We start from the raw sequence: 26,091 nt of genomic DNA, 5'->3' as shown, positions 1-26,091 counted from the left end.
TATGCCACAGCTTGAAAGACCAGCGTAGACAAAGAGATAACAATAGGTGTGAAAGGGATTATAGGGCTGTCCTGTATCCTTCTATTTTTGTACATCCATGGCCTTTGCCTTCTATTTATGTACATTTACATGCTCTAGTGTAAAGAGGTAGATTAGTCACTCAAACCAGGCGTTAAAACATTCTTTTGTATACTCTCAAGCGAAAAAACATTGTTGCTAATGCGGACAATAAAAATAGGTTCATTGACTACTTAAGTGTTGCTGCAGTGATAGAGATCATGTTGTTGGTTGATCAAACATAAGGTTTGCATAGTAATTTTGGAGGGTAACCAAAGCTATGAAGGCAGTTTAATAACGCAAAGTGTGAAAGTATCAAAAAAGTATCAAATTTCACCATTCCCATTTGTTTCTCTTACAAATCTCAACTTGTGTCTCGTTTGCTATCTTTTTCTTTTTTTTTTATTGGAGTCATCAAAAAAGTTTTAATACATGCCTTATTACATTTGAGAAAAAAAGTGTTTTACATTACAGAAGCCAATAAAATATTGAACATTCATTCATTATCATTATCATGTGTCATGTCTGGTGTGCATGGGTCTCGATGGATATTAGAACTGTAAATTCTCCACTTCTTGTTATGTGTACAGTGTAGACATTTTCTCTTTTCTAAAGGCAATGTGAAACTCAGTTTTTGTACAGAATTAACAAATCTTTTGTATTCTATAAAGCTGGGTAGTGCCTTTTTACTACGACAGATATAAATGTACCTTTTATCAATAAGAAGTAGGAAATTCACTGTAACAGAAAGTTTTTTGAAGGAAAGAACTCAATCTTTCTGATACCATAAAACTTATCAAAGAAGCGGATTGAGTCATCATCACTGACCATGATAAAATTGGGCAAAAATACAACATTTGAAAGTCAACAGTGTTTGACACCATTCAGAAGAAAGCTATGTACATAGTGCATTTCAAAGCAAATGCTGATGCAAATCGGCAACGCTTCCACCAGACAGAAAAGTTTCACAAGGTGAACGCTTTGACGTGGGACTGGTTTCAACAAGCAAGGGTCAAAAATATTCCTATTTCTGTATCTTTACTGAAAGAAAAATTGGTCAGAGGACATTTTTAAATGTGATGAAAGTGGCGTATTCTACAGGGCATTGCCAGATCGGACTTTAGCTTTGTAAACTGTGGACTGTAAAGGTGGTTAACGGTCCTGCAATGAATGGGTTACAGTGATGTTTGCATGCAGTTTGACTGGGAGAGAAAATGATGCCCCTGGTGATCTGTAAAGCAACAAAGCCACCACGCTGTTTCCGTAACTTAGACATCAGCTTTCCACAGGTCAGATGGAGGTCAAATAAAAAGGCATAGATGATGACTGATTTATTCACCGATCCGTTTGAAGATATCAACTCCATCATGTGCAGTCAGAAAAGGAGATTCTTATGTTTCTCGACAATGATTCATCCCACACGCCCTAAATGTGATATTGAAATTTCTGCCCGCCAACACGATTTCCTGCCTACAACCCCTCAACCAAGGCATCATTAAGCTTTCAAGACAATTACATGTCCTAGGGTCAGTTATTGCCAAGATTGACTCTTGCCAATCAGTCCATCACAGTGTTAGATGCTGTGCATATCATTGCCAAGCATGGGGTGAAACAACAGAATCAACCATAGTGAAGAGTTGTCAAGGCCCGCTTTCCAGTTCCCTGGACGTCTGATGAATCCATAGATGACAACAAGGAAGATCGTGTCTGTGAGGAAGTCGCGACATTGATCAGGGAAGGTAACCAATCGTGTGGTATTGCTGATGTCGATACAAACCTGTACATCGGTTTTGATGACAGCATGCCTCCTGAAGAGACCTACATTGGTGATTGGGAACATCAGCTAGTGGATAACTTCATTGCTGATTGACAGAATGACCCTGACAATGATTACAACACTGATGAAGTACCACAGTCCCAAGACAACAACTTCGAAGAATACTTGTTGCATGCTGATGCTCTGAAGATGTTATCTAAGTTGCAGACATTTGCCACCAGCAAAGACTGTTGTATTCTCAATCCAATTCTGGAAGCTAAGAGTGTCGTTGAAGCAGACAATGTCATGCAACGAAGTTAAGCAAAGCAGTCAACACTGGATTCGTGATTTTGCAAGAAGTGTACTGTTTTTTATGATTAACAATTCCAAGTACTGAAGTGATATTTTACTTGTCACTGGGACAGTGTTCTGGAGCTGGAGTTTCATGTTCCTCTACGAGTGTATGCATTTGTATGTTTTCAAAAAAGACACAAACAACTTTTCTTTTAAAAATGGATACATTTATTTGTACAATTTTAAATTAAAGTAGCGTAAAGGTTAATGATGCATGATTTTCTGTCACTCTAGTCATGTGTAAGCGGCCTGTGAGGACGTACCTGTGTGGCTGGATATGCTAAATGTGGTTGACCATGCCCACCCCTCTCCTAACCAAATGTGAACAGGATAGTTACCCCTGGGACATTAAGTCCCCAGACATTTACCACCTACCATTTACCTACCACCTGTTGCAGGCCTTTACTTTGCACTTTATGGTACACATTTTGTGATAAATGGAAAAGACAACAGTTGTATCTAGATATACATCTCTGACGGCATTAATGGTGCTTTGTTCAAAATCCATCATAAGACTCTTGAGAGTAACATCATTGGTCATTTGCTGTATCTCATGAAGCATTTGTTCATATGTTACTTGACGTTTGTTTGGCAAAAGTGTATAGGCTCCTACCACATTGTGGCCCCCATGAACAGTGTACAGTTGTGTAAACTGTGCTGGAGCCTTTGAAAATGATCCGTCTATAAACCAATGTGTGGCACTTGCAAGGAAATCTAAACTCTGTTGCATGGCAAAAACAAGCAGTCTTTCCATACATTTGTTATCAAATTGTAGAAATTTTTTTCCAGAACTTGTTAGCGTATATTCGTGGGGAATAGTAAATCTTTCTTGCATTGATGAGGGATGTTTGGAGTGTGATTTATAGTTTTCCTTTGTCTTCGTATATCATGGCGCATCGTTGCTAACGGAGCAATCCTTGCAGCAGCTCCTTCCGGTGAAGTAGCGAGGGTCTTATCAATTATCACTTTTAGGGTCTCCTGAAATGCCATATTAAACTGATTCAATTATGTAGTAGATGAAAACAAAGTGTTAAAACTAATAAACTTGGATATTGCAAAGGGACTTGTTAGTCAACTATACTTGTTTGTTGACATTTATGTGTAGTGAAGTGTTACGTGATATTTACTCTCACCAAATCGTACATGACTTATATACATATAAATATTTTTTACTAAGTTTGCAATGATCCAAGATGTGTATATCCTTACCTTGGTATGCTGCACTTGGAGTTTCATTGCAGCTCTGCATTTTATAATCTCAATTTCTTCTGGGTCTGGCGGTTGAGAGTGTTCATTAGTCTTTCCGATGACATCGTCATTTAAAGTCTTTACTAGTGCCAAGCAGGACTTTAAATTTATCCTAATGATACATTCCTATGAAATAATGTTATTCGCAAGCACCTTCTTTTAATTGTAGATATCAGCTGCCTTTTTTAGTCCCCACGGACGAAGTCCCGGGGGACTTATAGATTGGGTCATGTCTGTCCGTCCGTCCGTCCGTTCACGCAGATATCTCAGACATGCCCAGATCAATTTCTTTCAAACCTTGCACAAGGATAGTACCCTACCCCATACAGATGCACGTTGATTTGTTTCACAATGCGATCAAATTGGCCGTGTTAGAGGACTTTTTAGTTTACACCACCATGGACTCCCATTTATAAGGCACTTCTCCATAGACTCCCATGTTCTGCATAGAATCCCATGTATAAGGCCAAGTAAAATAAAAATTTAGTTTCTCATCGTATTCATATTGCAAAAAGGATGCAGTGACACAGTTTTTAGCCCCACGGATGAAGTCCAGGGGTTTTATAGATTGGGTCAGGTCCCTCTGTTCACGTAGATATCTCAGATATTTTGACAAAATGACACGTGACCTCGGTGACCTTTATATCTAATTTTGAGCGAGCCAATAGAGCTAGAGGTCTGATTTTTGGTATATAGGGATAACTTAGCAATACAATTTTTTTGACAAAATGTCACATGACCTCGGAGAGCTTTGACCTGAAATATACATATTTGTCCATAACTCAGTAACCACAAGTGCTACACCCTTCATTTATGGTATGATGGGACACCTTATGACGCCACATATTGTACCTCATTAATTATGCACATATCTAATTTTGAGCGAGCCAATAGAGCTAGAGGTCTGATTTTTGGTATATAGGGATAACTTAGCAAAACAATTTTTTTGACAAAATGTCATGTGACCTCGGTGACCTTTGACTTCAAATATACATATTTGTCCATAACTCAGTAACCACAAGTGCTACACCCTTCATATATGGTATGATGGGACACCTTATGACGCCACATATTGTACCTCATTAATTATGCACATATCTAATTTTGAGCGAGCCAATAGAGCTAGAGGTCTGATTTTTGGTATATAGGGATAACTTAGCAATACAATTTTTTTGACAAAATGTCACATGACCTCGGAGAGCTTTGACCTGAAATATACATATTTGTCCATAACTCAGTAACCACAAGTGCTACACCCTTCATTTATGGTATGATGTACCTCATTAATTATGTGCATATCTAATTTTGAGCGAGCTAATAGAGCTAGAGGTCTAATTTTTGGTATATAGGGATAACTTAGCAATACAATTTTTTTGACAAAATGTCATGTAACCTCAATGACCTTTGACCTCAAATATACATATTTGTGGTACACCCGTCATATTTGGTATGATGGAAGACCTTATGACGCCACATACTGAACCTCATTTATTATGCACATATCTAATTCTGAGCAAGCCAATAGAGCTGGATGTCTGATTTTTGGTATATAGGGATAACTATAGGATAGAATTTTTTTGACAAAATGTCATGTGACCTCGATGACCTTTTACCTAAAATATACGTTTATGTCAATAAATAAGTGACCACAAGTGCTATGTTCTTTAAATTTAGTAGGATGGGAGACCTTATGACAACACATGCTTTACCTCATTAATTATGCACATATCTAATTCTGGGCAAGCGAATAGAGCTAGAGGTCTGATTTTTGGCATATAGGGATTAATTAGCAATACAATTTTTTTTTCAAAATGTCACGTGACCTCGATGATACGTATATATATGCATAAAATCAGTAACTACAAGTTCTATACCCTCCAAATTTGATAGGATATTTGACCTTAGGATGTCACATCTTGTTGAACTATATTTCTCCTTCCCAATTTCTGAGAAACAATATTTGAATAACAATACTTTGTTCTCATGATTCTTTATTTTCTGACATCGACTATTACCGGTATATGTCTTCTAACTTTGGATATATTTTACTTTTGTGGTTTTCATTTGCTCGTGTACAAAATATTTTCTACGACGATCAAACCCATCGAGATTACATATCTAATTCTTATCTGCGTTTCCTGATGTCATGTTGCATTGCTTCATTGTGTCAGTACACGCTTTCTATCTCACATTTGCTATTTCTGACGTGGTTTTCCTTCACATATACGGGGCTTGCACGTCTTCCTATGGCTAAAAACAAGCAACTAAAACATAAGTCTTGCCTCTATTGTCTGTGCTAAAAATAACCTACCTTTTGATAAAGAAACATCGTTCCACGGGACTGTAACCATGGCCACGTCCCTCCACCTGGTCTGTCACGCCACGCCTATCAACTTGAGAGTATGTTGAACCTACTTGCATGCCCCTGTAAAAAAGTATTGGGTAGTTGCGTGCACAGTTGAAGACTAGATATTTTGGATGTATAAACGAATAATATTATGAACTTTTCGTTTTCTTAATTTTCAATCCATTCAATAATAGTTTCACAGAATAAAATGTTCATCTCTGATGTGATAATGGTAAAGGCTTAGTGGGGACTGTGTCATAAACGATGACTTGTCCTCTAGTACTTCTGACAAACTCCATCGTTGTACAACAAAATGTCTACTGAATGAAATCGAACAGTTCCTGTGTTGATGTTGACAGTTACGCACAAAGACAAGTCACCGATGAATGGGAATGTTAAATGTACCACATTTGTTTGAATATGATTCAGGCCCGTAAAAGTATTTGAATACTACTTTTCAATACTTTTACTCCTGTTTAAAATCTGTCAATGCCTTAGAGAATTATCACACATCATCGAATCTTGTTAAAATTCATAACATCGTTTTTTCTTGTGAAATTTTGCCTACAAGTTGAACAGTTAATTTCGCAGTCCCTTTCTTGACAGTAATGAACAAAGAATAATATGAAGCTTCAGATGAAACTTTTTTCTGCACAGTATATACCCTTATGGAGTGTATTTTATATGTTGGTGATGAAAGAATTAGTAAATATTTTATGAAACATCTAACACACGTTCTACTCATGAAACATGAAACTGAGGATGTGTGTAACCTTCGGCACAATCCGGCTTTGACGAATAAAAAAAAACATGTAAAAAGACACAAATTTTATTAGTTGCTTTGTGTTAGGGTCAAGGTTAGATTTAGAGTTAGCCAATAAAATGATTCATATAAAGACATTATTTTAGTCCATTAACACCATACAGTTATTATGTTAATGTCATTTATAGGTATTCATCTATTATATAATGCATAGTTATACAGTGTCGAGTTCAAGATTAACATTTGAACTAATGGCTGCAGACAATTCTGCGTGGCGTAGTGGTTAGAGTGCGGATATTTAGTTCAGGCATCTTGAGTTGGCTTCTCTGACGGGCGTAGGTTAAAATTAAAAAGTGAAGGTAGCACTGGCGAGGCATAGTGTAAGGCAAAGCATGTGGCACCCAGCAGGAGACGGTCCTAGAAGAGATGCACATGAAGTCTTCGTGAGCGTTCGAGACCCTTTTTTTTCATCATTTCCCCTAAGTCTCCAAGCCCCCATTCTAATCTCTTGCCCAAAAACACATCTTCACCCCTTTTAGAATGTACCACTTGACATTATTTCGACAAAGCAATATTTTTGTAATAAACAATATTAGTGGGTATAAAATGTCCAGGTGGTAAATGTCGTAGGTGGTAATTGTCTCGGTGGTAAATGATTGGTGATAATTAGCAGTAAGGTGCGGAAATGTGTTTTATCGTTTTTAGAAAGTTTAGCTAGAAGTTTAGAAAGCTAAATTAGAATTGTCTAAATCTAAATCTAAACTCCAGCTAAACTAGAAAGTTTAGAACGCTATTTAGATCAGGCTAAATATCGTAATTATCGGATATATCGCTGGTAAAAAAATTTGTACTCCTCAGAGCCGAGCTAAACTCCAGCAAGTTTAGAAAGTTTAGAACGCTATTTAGATTGGGCTAAATATCGTAATTATCGGATATATCACAGGAAAATAATTTGGACTCCTCAGAGCCGAGCTAAACTCCAGCTAAATTAGAAAGTTTAGAACGCTCTCTTAGATAGGCTCTAAGGAGTCCAAAATTTTTTTCCAGCGATATATCTGATAATTACGATATTTAGCCCGATCTAAATAGCCTTCTAAACTTTCTAATTTAGCTTGAGTTTAGATCGGCTCTGTTGAGTCAAAAACTTTTTCCAGCGATATATCCGATAATTACGATATTTAGCTCGATCTAAATAGTCATCTAAACTTTCTAATTTTCCGGGATTTCAGGAGTCCAAAATTTTTCCAGCGATTTATCTGATATTTAATGAAGATAGAAAAATGCATTTCCATTAGTTTGTTCAAAGTCACTGTAGTGGTAAAAATGAGAGTCTTTGATTTATTCCTCCATTTTGACTGACAGGTGTAATAACCTTTCTTCCCACAATCTTGGCTCACAGAAACAAAGTCTGTTGATAAGAACAATTAACACGTTTTAATCTGACGATTGTCAAATTATTAGATCACTTGGCACGGCCACACAAATATGCTCGACCACACTAAACCTGAAGCTCAGCTCCCCTGGGGTCAAGTTTGTTTAGTCTGTAAGCGCACAATGGCCTTTTGTTTTCCATTGAAACTGTAATCTACTAAGTAGATTTCCTCGCAAAACAATTCGACGCCAACCTAGGAGAAATGCATGAATTCAGTACTTGTTGACGTGACAAAGCAGTACATCACTGGGTAAACGTTAACATACTGGGTATTTTTATCTGGGTTCAACAAGTTCTTGGTATTGTAGACGCTGCCCGTCACTTCCTTTAACGAACGCCAAAGAGGTGGGAACTGATCAGCGATGTCAGCAAGCGTGGTACAGGGGACAATTCACAGAGTGTTCAAATCGGAAACAAACCAACAACCGCTATTTTTACCGCATAACACATCAACTATCGAGCAGCGTACAAGTTGATTTGGTTGCCCTCCTAGTATTTTATACAATTTTCTGGGTTCTACAACATGTCGTCTTCGTACTTTATCATTCTCTGAGACTCACTTTACCAATATATCACATCTAAGAACAAATCAGAACAGAGAATTACCTGTGTTGTGGAGCTATCTTCAGTAATTGGTCCCATTTTTAAATTTAAGTCAAGAATTTTTGTTTGTCCTCCTAGTACTTTATATAATTTTCTTGGTTCTACAATGTGTCGTCTTCGAACCCATCGATCTTCAAGTTTAAAACATTCGTTACTAATATTTCACACCACAGAACAAGTTGGAAAAGAGAATTAGCTGTGTAATTATTCGGATACATTGCTGAAATTACTTTTTGCTCCTCAGAGCCAATCTAAACTCCAGCTAAATTAGAAAGTTTAGAACGCTATTTAGATCGGGCTAAATATCGTAATTATCGGATATATCGCTGGAAAAAAATTTTGTACTCCTCAGAGCCGAGCTAAACTCCAGCTAAATTAGAAAGTTTAGAACGCTATTTAGATTGGGCTAAATATCGTAATTATCGGATATATCGCTGGAAAATATTTTGTACTCCTCAGAGCCGAGCTAAACTCCAGCTAAATTAGAAAGTTTAGAACGCTATTTAGATTGGGCTAAATATCGTAATTATCGGATATATCGCTGGAACAAATTTTGACTCTGCAAAGCCGAGCTAAACTTCAGCTAAATTAGAAAGTTTAGAACGCTTTCTAGATCGGGCTAAATATCGTAATTATCGGATATATCACTGGTAAAAAAATTTGACTCCTCAGAGTCGATCTAAACTCCCGCTAAATTAGAAAGTTTAGAACGCTATTTAGATTGGGCTAAATATCGTAATTATCGGATATATCACTGGTAAAAAATTTTGACTCCTCAGAGCCGAGCTAAACTCTAGCTAAATTAGAAAGTTTAGAACGCTTTCTAGATCGGGCTAAATATCGTAATTATCGGATATATCACTGGTAAAAAATTTTGACTCCTCAGAGCCGAGCTAAACTCCAGCTAAATTAGAAAGTTTAGAACGCTTTCTAGATCGGCTAAATATCGTAATTATCGGATATATCACTGGTAAAAAATTTTGACTCCTCAGAGTCGAGCTAAACTCCAGCTAAATTAGAAAGTTTAGAACGCTATTTAGATCGGGCTAAATATCGTAATTATCGGATATATCACTGGTAAAAAATTTTGACTCCTCAGAGCCGAGCTAAACTCCAGCTAAATTAGAAAGTTTAGAACGCTATTTAGATTGGGCTAAATATCGTAATTATCGGATATATCACTGGTAAAAAATTTTGACTCCTCAGAGCCGAGCTAAACTCCAGCTAAATTAGAAAGTTTAGAACGCTATTTAGATTGGGCTAAATATCGTAATTATCGGATATATCACTGGAAAGAATTTTTACTCTTCAGGGCCGAGCTAAACTCCAGCTAAATTAGAAAGTTTAGAACGCTATTTAGATCGGGCTAAATATCGTAATTATCGGATATATCACTGGAAAGAATTTTTGACTCCTCAGGGCCGAGCTAAACTCCAGCTAAATTAGAAAGTTTAGAACGCTTTTTAGATCGGGCTAAATATCGTAATTATCGGATATATCACTGGTAAAAAAATTTGACTCCTCAGAGTCGATCCAAACCCCTTACTCCTCAGAGCCGAGCTAAACTCTAGCTAAATTAGAAAGTTTAGAACGCTTTCTAGATCTGGCTAAATATCATAATTATCGGATATATCACTGGTAAAAAATTTTGACTCCTCAGAGTCGATCTACACTCCAGCTAAATTAGAAAGTTTAAACACTATTTAGATCGGGCTAAATATCGTAATTATCGGATATATCACTGGTAAAAAATTTTGACTCCTCAAGAGAGTCGATCTAAACTCCAGCTAAATTAGAAAGTTTAGAACGCTATTTAGATTGGGCTAAATATCGTAATTATCGGATATATCACTGGAAAGAATTTCTTACTCTGCAGGGCCGAGCTAAACTCCACCTAAATTAGAAAGTTTAGAACGCTATTTAGATCGGGCTAAATATCGTAATTATCGGATATATCACTGGTAAAAAATTTTGACTCCTCAGAGCCGAGCTAAACTCCAGCTAAATTAGAAAGTTTAGAACGCTATTTAGATCGGGCTAAATATCGTAATTATCGGATATATCACTGGAAAAAATTTTGACTCCTCAGAGCCGAGCTAAACTCCAGCTAAATTAGAAAGTTTAGAACGCTATTTAGATCGGGCTAAATATCGTAATTATCGGATATATCACTGGTAAAAAATTTTGACTCCTCAGAGCCGAGCTAAACTCCAGCTAAATTAGAAAGTTTAGAACGCTATTTAGATTGGGCTAAATATCGTAATTATCGGATATATCACTTGAAAGAATTTTTACTCTTCAGGGCCGAGCTAAACTCCAGCTAAATTAGAAAGTTTAGAACGCTATTTAGATCGGGCTAAATATCGTAATTATCGGATATATCACTGGAAAGAATTTTTGACTCCTCAGGGCCGAGCTAAACTCCAGTTAAATTAGAAAGTTTAGAACACTTTCTAGATCGGGCTAAATATCGTAATTATCGGATATATCACTGGTAAAAAAATTTGACTCCTCAGAGTCGATCCAAACCCCTTACTCCTCAGAGCCGAGCTAAACTCTAGCTAAATTAGAAAGTTTAGAACGCTTTCTAGATCTGGCTAAAAATCGTAATTATCGGATATATCACTGGTAAAAAATTTTGACTCCTCAGAGCCGAGCTAAACTCCAGCTACATTAGAAAGTTTAGAACGCTATTTAGATTGGGCTAAATATCGTAATTATCGAATATATCGCTGGAACAAATTTTGACTCCGCAAAGCCAAGCTAAATTCAGCTAAATTAGAAAGTTTAGAACGCTTTCTAGATCGGCTAAATATCGTAATTATCGGATATATCACTGGAAAAAAATTTTGACTCCTCAGAGCCGAGCTAAACTCCAGCTAAATTAGAAAGTTTAGAACGCTATTTAGATCGGGCTAAATATCGTAATTATCGGATATATCACTGGTAAAAAAATTTGACTCCTCAGAGCCGAGCTAAACTCCAGCTAAATTAGAAAGTTTAGAACGCTATTTAGATCGGGCTAAATATCGTAATTATCGGATATATCACTGGTAAAAAATTTTGACTCCTCAGAGTCGATCTAAACTCCAGCTAAATTAGAAAGTTTAGAACGCTATTTAGATCGGGCTAAATATCGTAATTATCGGATATATCACTGGTAAAAAATTTTGACTCCTCAGAGCCGAGCTAAACTCTAGCTAAATTAGAAAGTTTAGAACGCTTTCTAGATCGGGCTAAATATCGTAATTATCGGATATATCACTGGTAAAAAATTTTGACTCCTCAGAGCCGAGCTAAACTCCAGCTAAATTAGAAAGTTTAGAACGCTATTTAGATTGGGCTAAATATCGTAATTATCGGATATATCGCTGGAACAAATTTTGACTCCGCAAAGAAGAGCTAAACTTCAGCTAAATTAGAAAGTTTAGAACGCTATTTAGATCGGGCTAAATATCGTAATTATCGGATATATCACTGGAAAGAATTTTTTACTCTTCAGGGCCGAGCTAACTCCAGCTAAATTAGACAGTTTAGAACGCTCTCTTAGACAGGGCTAAATATCGTAGTTTAGCTGTGTTTTATCGTGTTTAGCTTAATTTGGCTCCCATTGACGATACACAGAGTTTAGAACAGGAACACGGCGAGAGACACAATTCCGCACCTAACTCCAACCAAACCACTGTGCAGACCAGTCAAATTTCTCAGTCCCTTTAGAGTTCAGTTTGAGCAGGTTTTACTGTACACTGAGTCCAAAAGTTTGTGAAGAGCATCACCCTGAACTACTGACCTCTTTGAGGCAACATCTGGAGGTGTTACCACAAGAGACTTTCTGGTTGCATTTTGAAACTGAAATATGGCTTAGAAGAGCATAATCCTCATTGTATATGTACTTTATATTAGCGTGTATTAAGTAGACAAATATAAATATGGAGAACGCCCCTGCCACTACAAGATGTTTTACTTCCTTGTACTTTTCTCATGTTCACACTATGTCCAGGAGATTCCATATGAATCATGAAATGTGTTTGGTGTAGAGCTAGGTCATTGGTCTTCTGACAACCTATTCCTGAGAGCTCTTTCTGTTTCACCACGGTAGAAATTTAAACAGGTGCATGTAGTAATCTTTCCTTGAAAGGGGTGAGATTATATGTCTTTCTTTTGTCATTTGTCTTTCGTTAGACTTTGTTTTTCAGTGATAATGACAGTTGTTGTAATGTGTGTTGGTTTGAAGATACACCGGTATGCCATTAAAAACCCTTCAGAAATGCCCCTTAAACACAGCAAAACAATCTGCCTTTTCTGAGCAAGAGAAGCTTTGTGTGGTGTTAATATCAGCGAGGGCACGACTTATCGGAACACCAAATTAGGTAATTACCCAGCAACTTAGCTGAGCACTTTACAATTTGACCTGGCATTTACCTAACAAGAGTCTGTTTATTGTCTGAAGACTGATAAGATATCCACCAAACTCAGCAGGCAGCTCCCACTGAGTAATATCATTTTAGGCGTAGTGACTCATCAAATGCCTAAGTTAGGTATCTACACTTTGACAGAGCTTGAGTTATGTCTTTTCTCTCTTCTTCAAAATGAACATGACTGGTGATCACATGAATCTGCCTGATGAAATAGAGTTTGAATTTGTATTCTCACATTCCTGGCCGCTGGGAGTGCGGGATCGGCGGTGTGGGAAAAATCGATCCCACACTCTCAGAAATCGTCCCACACTCTGAAGTAAATATTACACGAGTTCTGATTGGATGGTAAACTGTATGTTTCGTTCCACGCAAAAAATGTTATCTAATAGCACAATGAGTAGCACACGGACCGGAACTACAAAGTAAGCAGGTCAGAGTACAGTGGCAGACGACAGAGTTGTCACAATTTTGGATAATGTTGTACGTGTCCAATATGAATTTAACGCATTTTGTGGTCATGTGAGAAAAAGAATCTCACACACCAAGCACCTTGGATCAGATTTCTCACACGAGTTTGGGATATTTTGTCTCACACTCGCCTGAAGCTCATGTGAGACAAAATATCCCCAACTCGTGTGAGAAATCTGATCCCAGGTCCTTGGGGGTGTGAGATTCTATTATTCCCCATTTTTTGCTATATGGGATTTTAATTGAAATATAAATTTCAATTTAAGTACTTGGGTTTTGGATTGATTTTGATGTTAGCATTGCCGTCCTGTTTACTGGGTTTTGGATAGATGTTAATGTTAAGGGGGAGCTGCACCCAACACACAGCATTTTTTGCTTAAAATAACTTGTTTGCAAATATCCATTCAATTTTAATTTATTTGTTAACCTAAGATTAAAATATTGGTTGGCTTCATCTTTTAGCTTGTCAACCAGCCATAAATTGTGTGATAAAGAAGTGTAAACTTATGCAAATGTATGGAAATCACCCAGTTTCCTGGCTTCTGTTTTCTTCAAATTTTAAGATTTCCAAAGAATTTAACTCCACTCTGGCAGGGTAAAATTTTCTGAAATTTTCACATTATGTTCTTTAAATTCTATATAACAAAACAACTATTTTTTTAGTCAATAAAAGTTTTTACATTTTGAATATGAGGCATTTTAATTTTGTAAATCACGTTTTTAATCACTTCTTTTGAGTGTCAGTTTTTCAACCCATGCCATTTTCGAATGAGGATAGATAACGCCAAATAAAATAGTCATTTTTTCTAAATATACTCTTGTTTCAAGTGAAATGTAGCATTTCAGAAAATAGTACCAAGTTTTTGACTTAAATTAATTTTCATCATTAATACCAAAATGAGGTTTTTTACCCCAATATACCTCCCCTTCATCTTTCAAGTAAACTATTGCTACCATACTCAACTATAGCTTCTCTGCTTTTTGAAAATTACATGTAGTTCCACCTTAAAAGCACCATCCTGTTGACTGGGTTTGGGATAGATGTTGATGTTAATAATAACTTCCTGTTGACTAACTGTCAAGATGCCTAAGCAAGCCATCGATTCATATTTTACTTCCTCTGTTTTGAATATATATCTGGATCCACTAGGGGCTCACTGATAGGGTGATATCCATCTGGACCTGGAGATTCAGAGATATTTAAACTGTTCAATCTTTTCACCTCATTTCCTTGTGATAGTCAATCCCTTTAAACTATCTGTTATATTAATGAAAGGAAATTTTGGTATTTGTCCATGGGGTTGTGTTTTGAAAACTCTGGAGAAAAAACTTCAAGAGAACCTCAGCCTTTTCCCTGTTGGACTTGGTATATTTGATAGAATATTCATTCAATTCAATTCAATCATTTTCAACACCAAAGTCAATACCATGCTTTACATTTGTCTTTGAGTTAACATGGTCGCAAAATTTCTTTGGGTTTGATTTCACCTGTTGAGCAATACTCTTCTCATAATTTTGTTGCAGCTGTCTTACTGTAATTCTCTCTTCCTATCCATGTATACTCTAGGTACTTGTCTTCTGTTCTAATTTCAATGTATCTCTGCAAACATCTGTTTTTCCTGATTGTTGCTTGAAGTCTTTTATTGTATAGGTTCTTGTATTTCTTACAAGTGGGATTTCCTTTCCAGTGAATTCTTCTTGGTATATATTTTCCGGTGCTTTGGTTAAAGCCTTAATAGCTGTGAATGTGTAATAAATTGATCTCTGAATATCCTCAGTTTTCCAAGAGTTTTCTTTGAATCAGACCCATTAAAGACTGAAAAAGTGAATAACGCTGTCATAAGTGTTGAAAGTGGTATGTAAATTCAAACGTTTTAACATCATTCTAGATTCCCGTCATTTTCAAAAGAAAAAAGAAAATAAAGATTACAACAACAAAATGTTGGCCATCGTGTGTTGTACATTCCAGTAAATGGCATATCATGCTTCAGCTTGTTTCCTTTATGATTACAATGTGTATGTGCAGGAAATACTTCATTTTTTGTACTTTTCCATGAGGGTGAATTTTATGAGTGCAGCACCTGTTTATTATCAAACCTGTTAAAATGCATAGACTTCTGACATGGTCCAAATCAGAGAGCAGTGATACTTTTATACATGTCCTTCACTTAGCACATTTACACAAACCAACTTTGGTTTGAAAATAAAATCATGAAAATAATGTATAAAATTTGCAGCTATTGGGACCACGGTCCAAGTTGGGACTAAGTCTTAATGCGAAGATACGCCACATTTGAGTAAAATCTTTGCAATTGTCAAAATTTTATCCTAATCAATGTCCCTGTAATGTTTTATTACCTGATAGTTTCTTTTATAATAGCTCCAGCAATTTTTTTCCTGTTTGTAGATATCAAGGTAACAGTTACAGTCAAATATAATGGTACGATGGTCACTCTTACCGATTGCAGACATGAAACTTGTGTTGTCAGTAACATCTTCAAATCAAGTCAAGAATAAGTGGCACTTTTCCAAGCCTTCCGCGGGTTGGTTGCAGAATATGTTGATAAAGGAAACTTGACTGCCCCATATACATTCAATGAAAATGTTGCTCTCATTAGAACTACTGCTGGATGTAGACCATGTGTCCCAGTTTATATCAGGATAGTTGAAGTTGCCCATAATTAAAATGCGGCTGGCACCAGTTTCTACAACTGATCTTATGAGATTATTTAATTGGTTTTTGTTGTCTGAAGAACTGTTTGGGCTCATATATATACAGCCAAGGATAAGCTTGCCATTTCCTCTGAGCTTGATTTCAGCCCATGACACAGTATATCAAGTTCCCCGATGGATCTGAAGCTGTACATTCCTTTGCTTCTTTCAATAGTTGTTTATTTTCAAGCTGTTCCTGGTTTTTGACATCTTGGCAATGCCCTCATACATATGTTGAGTATGTACAAGTACATGTGCCTCTTTCAAGATTTTGCCTTTGTCCTGTTCAGTCTTCAATATCTCACAAGCATGGGTCAATTATTTGATTCAAATGGCTTTCCTAGTCTCTGATTGATGAAAATTTGTCTCCAACTTCTAGGACCTCTAATACTTTTTTGCATACTTCTTAGAAGTGGAATGAGTCATACTGCTTCCTGAGGCTAGTATCTGAGTCACTGAGTTTTTTCTCAGCTTTTTCTAGTATTGCCAGTCATTTATAACATATATAGCATTCAGGTCAGTTCCAAACCCTTCCTTGGCAGACCCTTTCTTGATTTGCATAGCATTGGGTACACCTTTTGTACTTCAATAGCTGATATTTATCATAGCCAATGATATCATTTTAAGTTAACTCTGTTGTTGTGGTCTGTGACATCTCTCCCTTTGATTAAATTCAGAATTGACAGTGATTTTAACCCTTTGAGAGCTGCTATTTTTTCCCACCAAAATTTTAGTGGAATATTTTACCAACTTTTATGAATTTTTCTGTAATTTTTTTTACAATTTTGGACCAAATGGACATCATGTTTCATTGTCTATAGTTTTCTATCAAAAGTTTGGCAAAAGTCAAAAAAACAAATTGACTGGTATATATTTTATGAAGGCAAAAAAAAATTTACTTTGGCACTCAAAGGGTTAACAGGTATTGGTTTAGTTTAGATACATATTTAGGTGATTAAGCTGAAAGATTTCTATAGCAACACATTCATTTTGCAAATGTACACTTTATGAGTGTTCTCACCATGTATTTAATTATCAATGTATTATATATTTGCAGGCAGTGGATAAGGTATGTCCTTTGGAAGACCGACTCTTTGCATCTCTGTTGTTGGAACCTTGTAGTTTGCTGATCTCAAAGGATGACATCTACAGTAAATACCTCCATGGTATTAATGAGAGTACAACTGATACCCTGACTGTGAAAGTTTGCAACTTGAATTCTTGTCCTGGAAGAAAGCCTGGAGATTTATTGGAGAGAAATACTAGAATATCATTGACAATCAGACATGTACCAAAGGTACTGAAAGTGAAACTAAAACTTGGAAAGAGGTGATGATGACATAGACAAAACAATTTTATGGAAAATGGAAATTGCATATCAATTTTTTGTGGACAAGATATCAGCTTTTTGTAGGAAATGAAACAACAATTATGATGATGATGATGATGATGATCACACAAAATTGTGTTTGAAGTCTTTTTTCATTGTAGATTCAAATAATATCCCTTAGTGAAATACCTTGTACACTTTAATTACAGTATGTTTCTGTGACTACAGAATATCCAGATTGAGTTTTAATGTTCATATTATGATTATTTACTCAGAGAGACATATGCTCTCATTTCAGGCATCATTTTAAGGTGTTTTATTCGCTGAATCATGAATGAAACTGTGTGTGTAGTTCTCCAGGGGTTCTTTTTTAGTGGAATGTGTAGAAGTACTGCTTTTTGGAGCCATTTTCCCACTTAGTATATCAAACATATGAAATGAAAATTTCTTGTATCAGGGCTAATGCTAGATATTTTCAGTTTTTATGGGCACAGAATGGAAAGAGTTACTGTAGTTTTATTATCTACTGTGGACTGTCTATTGAAGCTATTTATATGGGTATATGTGTGGTGTCCGTTGTCAGTCTGTTTTTATGTATGTATGTATGTATGTATGTATGTATGTATGTATGTAAACCCCAGCACCTATCATTGAAGTATTTGGTGTACAGGTGCACACATGTCTTGAGAAGTAAATTTATTCAAATGAACATGTTAGTGTCAAAAATATTCGAATGGGGTAAGAAAAGGCAAAATACTGCAAATTGTTAATGTTCTGTAACCACAAACCAGACTTCATTGAAGCTTGGTTTGCAGGTTTCTTAAGACAACTAAAGTTAGATTTAATCAAATTTAGATGTAATCAAAGATTTCTTCAAATTGTGATGAAAGTTTGATATTTGTATTTATTTTGGGGGAATTTTTTTCCATTTTTGATCGAAAAATCATCTTTTCTGTAAACGCTTGTCTTATCGCTTTTAAACTTGGTGTACATCTTCCTAGGGGCAACCTTAGCTGAGTGCCTTGAAATTAATGTGAAATTTATATATTTGTATTTTGGGGCGATTTTTCCCATTTTTGGTCAAAAAAATCTCTTCCTCTGAAATTGCTTGTCGGATTGCTCTGAACTTAGTATGCATGTTGCAAGGGGTAAAATCAGTTAAATTTGTTCAAATTGTGGTGAACTTTGCATGTTATTTATTTGGGTTATTTTTCCTATTTTCGTAAAAAATCTTATCTGAAATTGCTGGTCCAATCGCTTTAAAATTTGAATGAAGGGTTTTAGTGATGATCTACATCAGTTGTATTCAAGTTTTGAGAAAACCTGCAATATTCTATTTTTGAAACTAGTTTTGCTGATTTTGGTACGAAACATTATGCCAAATGTCTCATTCTTGTATTCCCTGGTCAAATTGCAAAAACTTTACAGCTGCTGCAAATTGCAACTTTGTATTTGGTACATAGGTGCATGCACAAATGTTAATGGGAATTATTAAATAGGGATCATTTTACCAAATGTATGCTAATGGTCAGCATTAGTGTAAACTTGGTGAAAATCTTAATAACTGTGAATCACAAATTTACATGTTTGTGAAGATTGTACAGAACACAACCAAACGCCTCCAAGCCAATAAAAAGTTGTTTTCTGAAATATACCATAAAAGAATGTGATTAAACACCAAATATTGCTAATATTAATTCCATGCAATAAATATTACAAGAGGACATTTTTACTTGGTTCTTTGGTATCATATATTGTATTACTAATTTTGATGTACAAGGCTGTGTTGTATATGTGTGTGTCCTTTGCAACAGTTGCCAACCATTTTATAGTTTGCCTTGGCATTTGATAGTGCATCAAATGTATTTAGATGCCCTTGACATCATGAATATTACAAGCTATTAAGGCCTACAGAAGCTATTAGATATTGTATGTAGACTCACTCATGCCTGTAGTGTATCAGAGATATGATATCTGCAATACGTTGCTATGTTACCTTACATTGCATTATGGGATGTATAACCTCGTTCTGATTCTGGAGCAGCATGGCGTGAAAGTAATAAAGCACATGTCTGGAGATTCAATTCTGAGCGTCCTCTAATTTATGGAGTAAGAGTGACCAACATTAATACCGACGAAAGTGGTATATAACAATGCCTGCCATATCTAACCAAATGTAAGCAAAGTGTTATTGATTCTATTTGTAGATGATACAGTATTAAAGAATGCATTTACCATATTCATGATAGTGGTGTTTGAATTTAGTACTTCACTTTCAATCGTTAAATAGAGGTTGATTTGTATGTTGCAGTACTGAAAGATGGTTTGCTCAAGTTGGTAGGTGAGAGGGGTCTATGTGGAAGTAATGTAATATGGTTTGCTCAAGTTGGTTAGTGAGGGAGAGGGTCTGTAGGGAAGTACTGTCAGATGGTTTGCTCAAGTTGGTAGGTGAGGGGGGTCTGTATGGAAGTACTGTCAGACAGTTTGCTCAAGTTGGTAGGTGAGGGGGGTCTGTATGGAAGTACTGTCAGACAGTTTGCTCAAGTTGGTGAGGGAGGGGCTCTGTAGGGAAGTACTGTCGGATGGTTTGCTCAAGTTGGTTAGTGAGGGAGAGGGTCTGTAGGGAAGTACTGTCAGATGGTTTGCTCAAGTTGGTAGGTGAGGGGGGTCTGTATGGAAGTACTGTCAGACAGTTTGCTCAAGTTGGTGAGGGAGGGGCTCTGTAGGGAAGTACTGTCGGATGGTTTGCTCAAGTTGGTTAGTGAGGGAGAGGGTCTGTAGGGAAGTACTGTCAGATGGTTTGCTCAAGTTGGTAAGCGAGGGAGGGGGGTCTGTATGGAAGTAATGTCAGATGGTTTGCTCAAGTTGGTGAGGGAGGGGGTCTGTAGGGAAGTACTGTCAGATGGTTTGCTCAAGTTGGTAAGCGAGGGAGGGGGGTCTGTATGGAAGTAATGTCAGATGGTTTGCTCAAGTTGGTAAGTGAGGGAGGGGGGTCTGTATGGAAGTAATGTCAGATGGTTTGCTCAAGTTGGTAAGTGAGGGAGGGGGGTCTGTATGGAAGTAATGTCAGTTGGTTTGCTCAAGTTGGTAAGTGAGGGAGGGGGGTCTGTATGGAAGTAATGTCAGATGGTTTGCTCAAGTTGGTAAGTGAGGGAGGGGGGTCTATGGAAGTAATGTCAGTTGGTTTGCTCAAGTTGGTAAGTGAGGGAGGGGGGGTCTGTATGGAAGTAATGTCAGATGGTTTGCTCAAGTTGGTAAGTGAGGGAGGGGGGTCTGTATGGAAGTAATGTCAGATGGTTTGCTCAAGTTGGTAAGTGAGGGAGGGGGGTCTGTATGGAAGTAATGTCAGTTGGTTTGCTCAAGTTGGTAAGTGAGGGAGGGGGGTCTGTATGGAAGTAATGTCAGATGGTTTGCTCAAGTTGGTAAGTGAGGGAGGGGGGTCTGTATGGAAGTAATGTCAGATGGTTTGCTCAAGTTGGTAAGTGAGGGAGGGGGGTCTGTATGGAAGTAATGTCAGTTGGTTTGCTCAAGTTGGTAAGTGAGGCAGGGGGGTCTGTATGGAAGTAATGTCAGATGGTTTGCTCAAGTTGGTAAGTGAGGGAGGGGGGTCTGTATGGAAGTAATGTCAGATGGTTTGCTCAAGTTGGTAAGTGAGGGAGGGGGGTCTGTATGGAAGTAATGTCAGATGGTTTGCTCAAGTTGGTAAGTGAGGGAGGGGGGTCTGTATGGAAGTAATGTCATTGGTTTGCTCAAGTTGGTAAGTGAGGGAGGGGGGTCTGTATGGAAGTAATGTCAGTTGGTTTGCTCAAGTTGGTAAGTGAGGGAGGGGGGTCTGTATGGAAGTAATGTCAGTTGGTTTGCTCAAGTTGGTAAGTGAGGGAGGGGTCTGTAGGGAACCACTATTAAAAGTAGTTTATCAGATGCATCATTTGAAAATAGTATAAGAGGCAAGAGCAGTGTCCTCAAAATATAATCTTCAGAATGTGTGCCAGCTATCGCCAATGTGAATCCCTAGCCAAGGACATTATCTTGGGTCTGTCTTGTGATTTGAAGGGAGAAGAAGTATCATCTATTGTAATTTGCATAACATCAATTTATTGCACACACGATATGTCTCATAAGAATCTGCTTTCTTTTGATTTTGCTCAGTACATAGATGGTGTTTAGATCACTTGCTTATGTCACTGGGACAAACAAATTTATTTATTATAGGCTAGCCAATAGAACTAGATGTCTTATTTTTGGTGGACAGGGATGATTATGTGAGCAAAGTTTTCTGCCAAAATGTCACGTGACCAGGATGACTTTTAATAATAATAACAATAATATTTATTTCTTTAAAAAACGCCTTCCATGTAAAAAAGACATCTCAAGGCGCTGTAGAGTACAGTGAGTTGATAAAATGTTGCTACAATCTAAAAAACTCTAAAAATAGCATTAAAAACTTTCTAAAAATAAATGTGTTTTAAGTCCAGACTTAAAAACATTAAAACTTGTCGAACTACTAAGATTTAATGGAAGCCTATTCCACAGCCGTGGTGCACAGATGGCAAAAGCTCTATCACCGTAAAACTTTGTATTACATACTGGTTGATACAAACTGAATGAATCATTCGTGGTTGACCTAAGGGCTCAACCCGGAGCACGGACACTTAAAAGTTCTTTCAAGTATAATGGGGCCATATCATTGAACTTTTGACCTCAATTTCACTATTTGCCTATAAATCAGTAACTACAAGGTCTACAGACTTCATATTTGGTGGGATGAGACACCTAGTGGCATCACATCCTGAACCTCATTAATTATATATCAAATATGATATTATTGATGTTGACTGTGACATGCAGGGGGATGGTCACTGTTTGTTACACATGGAAATTGGGGAGAGTTACTTTTTTCTTCAAACATGTTTGAAGGGTCACTTTTTTATGCGCAACGACATTTAAAACAAACACACCCCCCCGTAATTTCTATCGGTTCCCTTTGTGAAATAAAACCTAGAGCCCTGGATGTAGCATTCGTAAACACACATACCGCAGGTCACCACTTCATGTACGTAGAAGGTGCCTTGTAAACCCTAATGGTGATTTGTTAGCGTAGATGAAACAATAAAATAAATTGGAGTAAATATGCATCGGTTTCTAGCTTCTAGCTTAAACTGCAGAATGTGATTGTAAAATTTTGTACATGGCCCATGGTGCTTGAATTAGGCTTTCAAACAAGTAAGATTTAGTTTTAATGCGTATTTCAATAGTCTGTTATGTTTGTAAAATTGAAATAAATCTTGCTTTTACATTTCTGTCATCAAAGTTCCATGGAACAGCAAAATCCTTTGCTGTGACATGTCCTGGTATAAATATTCCCCTTTTGCCATTTGGTAGCCAAAAATGAAATGCTCAAAATTTTTGAAAAGTTTAAGGCTTAGGCTGCATAAAGTGTTGCTTTTCTCTTGCATAGTTTTCTTAACTTTAGTTATAAAAAAAGGTCCCAACCGTTTTTGTTGGCCTTCCATGGACATTCCTAATTTTGTGTATTGAAACACAATCCCTCAAACTCTGTCACCAGGTGATGGAGGGACTGTGATGGAACTAGGCATGACAAAGGAACGTGATTTAACTATCAGCCCATGGAGAATTAGCTGGTATTTGCTTTGATGCGCATACACATTTTTTGGAAAATTCGATGTTCAACAGTTCATCAGTTGAGCATGAGCTGTATGATGCATAGAAAATCCTGTCCAGCAGAGGTAAATGAAATTTGGAAGTCCATCCCTAATAAGATGTGAATATAAATGAGCATATAATGTTTTCATTAGGTTGCATTCACAAATTACAGTGGGGGTTGGGGGCTGGAGGAATCACGATTGAAATCTAATTTTTTTCATATCCCCCCTCAATACTCTCGAAAAATCTCGTCCCCTATCTCTATGATCAAAATTTTTCAAGTACCCCTGAAATTATCATATAGCCAAGTATTTATGACGAATGCACGCAAAGAAAAAAATAAACATGTATTTGGCAGTTCTGCTCGCACACGGTCCGCACTACCAATTATTAGTAGTCTGTAGAGTCAAATTCCTAAGGCAAGTTCTTAAATTAATTCATTTTCCAATGCGTCAGTGGATTTTTAGCTCACATTTGGTATACCAATGTGAGGTTAACGCATAAGCTGAAGTCGGTGGCATCTATATATATATATATATATATATATATATATATATATATATATTATATATATATATAATAATATATATATATGTATATATATATATATATATATATATATATATATATATATATATATATATATATATATATATATATATATATATATATATATAAACAAATTACTTAAAGTACAAAGTAATGAAATCTATTACATAAGTTTCATGCATCCTGCAATCCTCATGATACACGAAACTTAAGTAATAGATTTCATTACTTTGTACCTGAAGTCACTTGCTTTTTTATAACGCTCTGCTTAGCATTGAGCACTGTAATTTCCCACGATGACATCTGTATACTTCGATATATATTTATACCAAAAGAGAGCTTATATGGTAGTTTGGTGGCATATGTATTTATGTATGTATGTATTATGTATGTATGTATGTGCATGCGTACAGTCCATCAACATAAAAAACTCACAAACTGTTACACTTTATAGCCTTGTATTTGGTGTGTGAATGCATCGTGGGCTATAGATGGGATTTGTTGAAATGAAGTTTGCATCGCCCAAATTATGTTAATGAGCTTTAAAAAATGTGAAAATGGTCAAAAACTGCTAACTTAAGAACTGCTTTTTTGATTGCACTGAAAATTAGTATGCAAGTACCTTAGGAGGACCTTAAACAGTTTTATGTATATCGTGAAGATATATTGAATTTTGTATTTTTGCTGAATTTTTTTGTTATTTTCCTCATTTTAAGGAAAAGTTCTCTTAAACCACCTGCCCAATTGCTCTCAAATTTGGGTTGAATATTTTGCAAGGGTGTTACCCTTCTAATTTGTTAAAATCAGGACAAAATTGGCAAAATTATGATCTTTTTAGTACAGTTTTTGGTCAAAAATTCTTAAAAAGTATTTTTTCTTTCAAACTGCTGGTCAGATAACTTTTATATTTGGTATACAGATGACAAGGGAAGCAATAGTTGGGTATGTGGAAATTGTCCTGAAATATGCAAATTTGTATTTTTATGACAATTTTGTCATTTTTGGTCAAGAAAAATTGTATAACAATTTTTATCATTTTTGGCCCAGAAAACTTGTTCTCAAAAACAATTGTCTGATAGCTATGTACTTTGGTGTGAAAGTCCTGAGGGATGTTATTAGATCTTCAACTCAAAGTGTTGGGAAAACCCCAAATTTGTATATTTTAAGTAATTTTCTCAGTCTGTGACCTTAAATGACCTATACTGGCCCAGGATATGTTTGTGAGTCACTGTTGAAGGCTGTGAACATAATTTTGTCATATTTTGGTATCCATTTGTTTTGAAATTTGATCCAAAAACAAAGCTGAGGTTTTTCCTTCATTGCAGACCAATTTTTGCAACTTTTTTATGTAAGAAACACAAGAACTGATATGAATTTGGATCCAGGATAATTCCAGATGTCATAATCATCCCCACCTTGGAAGGCATTTCACTATTTGTAACTAACTTAAGTACTGTTGACGTTAGAATGTATACGTTAGAATGATAGCTCTGATAGCATGAATTAGAAAATCCCTTCTTCAGAAAAGTTACTTTCCTTTGGTGTCGTGATGTTTTCAAAGAAAAACGTACAGTATCAGAGCACTGTGCATATAGTAAAACATTTGAAAGTGTCCTTTTGAAGGTGTTAATGTTCTACAACATGTTGAACTACCCAGTATTCAGCTTGCCAACACAGTTGCAGTTTCTGCACTGTTACTAGGCCAACCTGTTTTTTGACGAAAAATCATACGTTTTGATTTTTTCGAGATGTCATGAATGTGACATAATGGTTATAGATTTTGTTTAATTATTACTAACATTAGAACAATTGGACGAGATTAAAATGTTGATATTATTTTATTGAGTTACCTGCCAAACTTTGGAATCGGAAAATATAAAAAGTGAAAGGGAACCAAATAATTTTCAGGTCCCCTCTTCTCCCCAAAATTTTCGAATCCCCTGAATTCCTCCAACCTCCCCTTCCCACCATTTTTGATTTACTTTGTTTGTTTTTTGTTTGTTTGTTTTTTGTTGTTTTTTTTTGTTTTTTTCGAACAAGCCTTTTAAAGACATTCAACACAATTATGAGTGTCTAAACCTTTGAATAAACTTTAAATATGACGTGCAGGAGTAGAAATCGCTATCTGTATATCTCTCCAGTTGCAGCCGGTCTGGCCAGGTTTGTGAAAATGACTCTCCCCAATTCCATAGTTACAATCCCTGTAATTACTGACCCTTCTGAAAAGCAATCCTTGAGTAATGGGCTGGCTAGCTATTTTAGTGGGAAGTGATGTAAACGAAGAATAACTAATACGGTATATAAGAGAAATCATTGATCATAATTCAAATTAACGTAGAGAAAGTCAGTAATCATGATATCTAATGTAATGGTTTTTACAGTCTAGATCA

The 26,091-nt window shown here is 36.4% G+C and overlaps 1 protein-coding gene across 2 annotated transcripts in view; it reads left to right on the top strand.

The window, feature by feature from the left end:
- Positions 1 to 19,572, top strand: part of LOC139148909 (alpha-ketoglutarate-dependent dioxygenase alkB homolog 6-like) — a 41,463-nt gene extending 21,891 nt beyond the window's left edge. For both annotated transcript variants that reach the window (XM_070720360.1, XM_070720359.1), the window contains exon 7: positions 17,216 to 19,572. In XM_070720360.1, coding sequence (XP_070576461.1) covers positions 17,216 to 17,491 — 276 coding nt within the window. In that variant the 3' untranslated portion in view covers positions 17,492 to 19,572. The remainder of the gene's footprint in view (positions 1 to 17,215) is intronic.
- The last annotated feature ends 6,519 nt before the right edge of the window (positions 19,573 to 26,091 follow it).

The sequence above is a fragment of the Ptychodera flava genome, chromosome 14 (genome assembly GCF_041260155.1).
Source record: "Ptychodera flava strain L36383 chromosome 14, AS_Pfla_20210202, whole genome shotgun sequence".
NCBI classification, from domain to species: Eukaryota; Metazoa; Hemichordata; class Enteropneusta; family Ptychoderidae; genus Ptychodera; species Ptychodera flava.
Note: the sequence above shows the minus strand (reverse complement) of the source record. Positions and strands in the feature narration are given on the sequence as shown.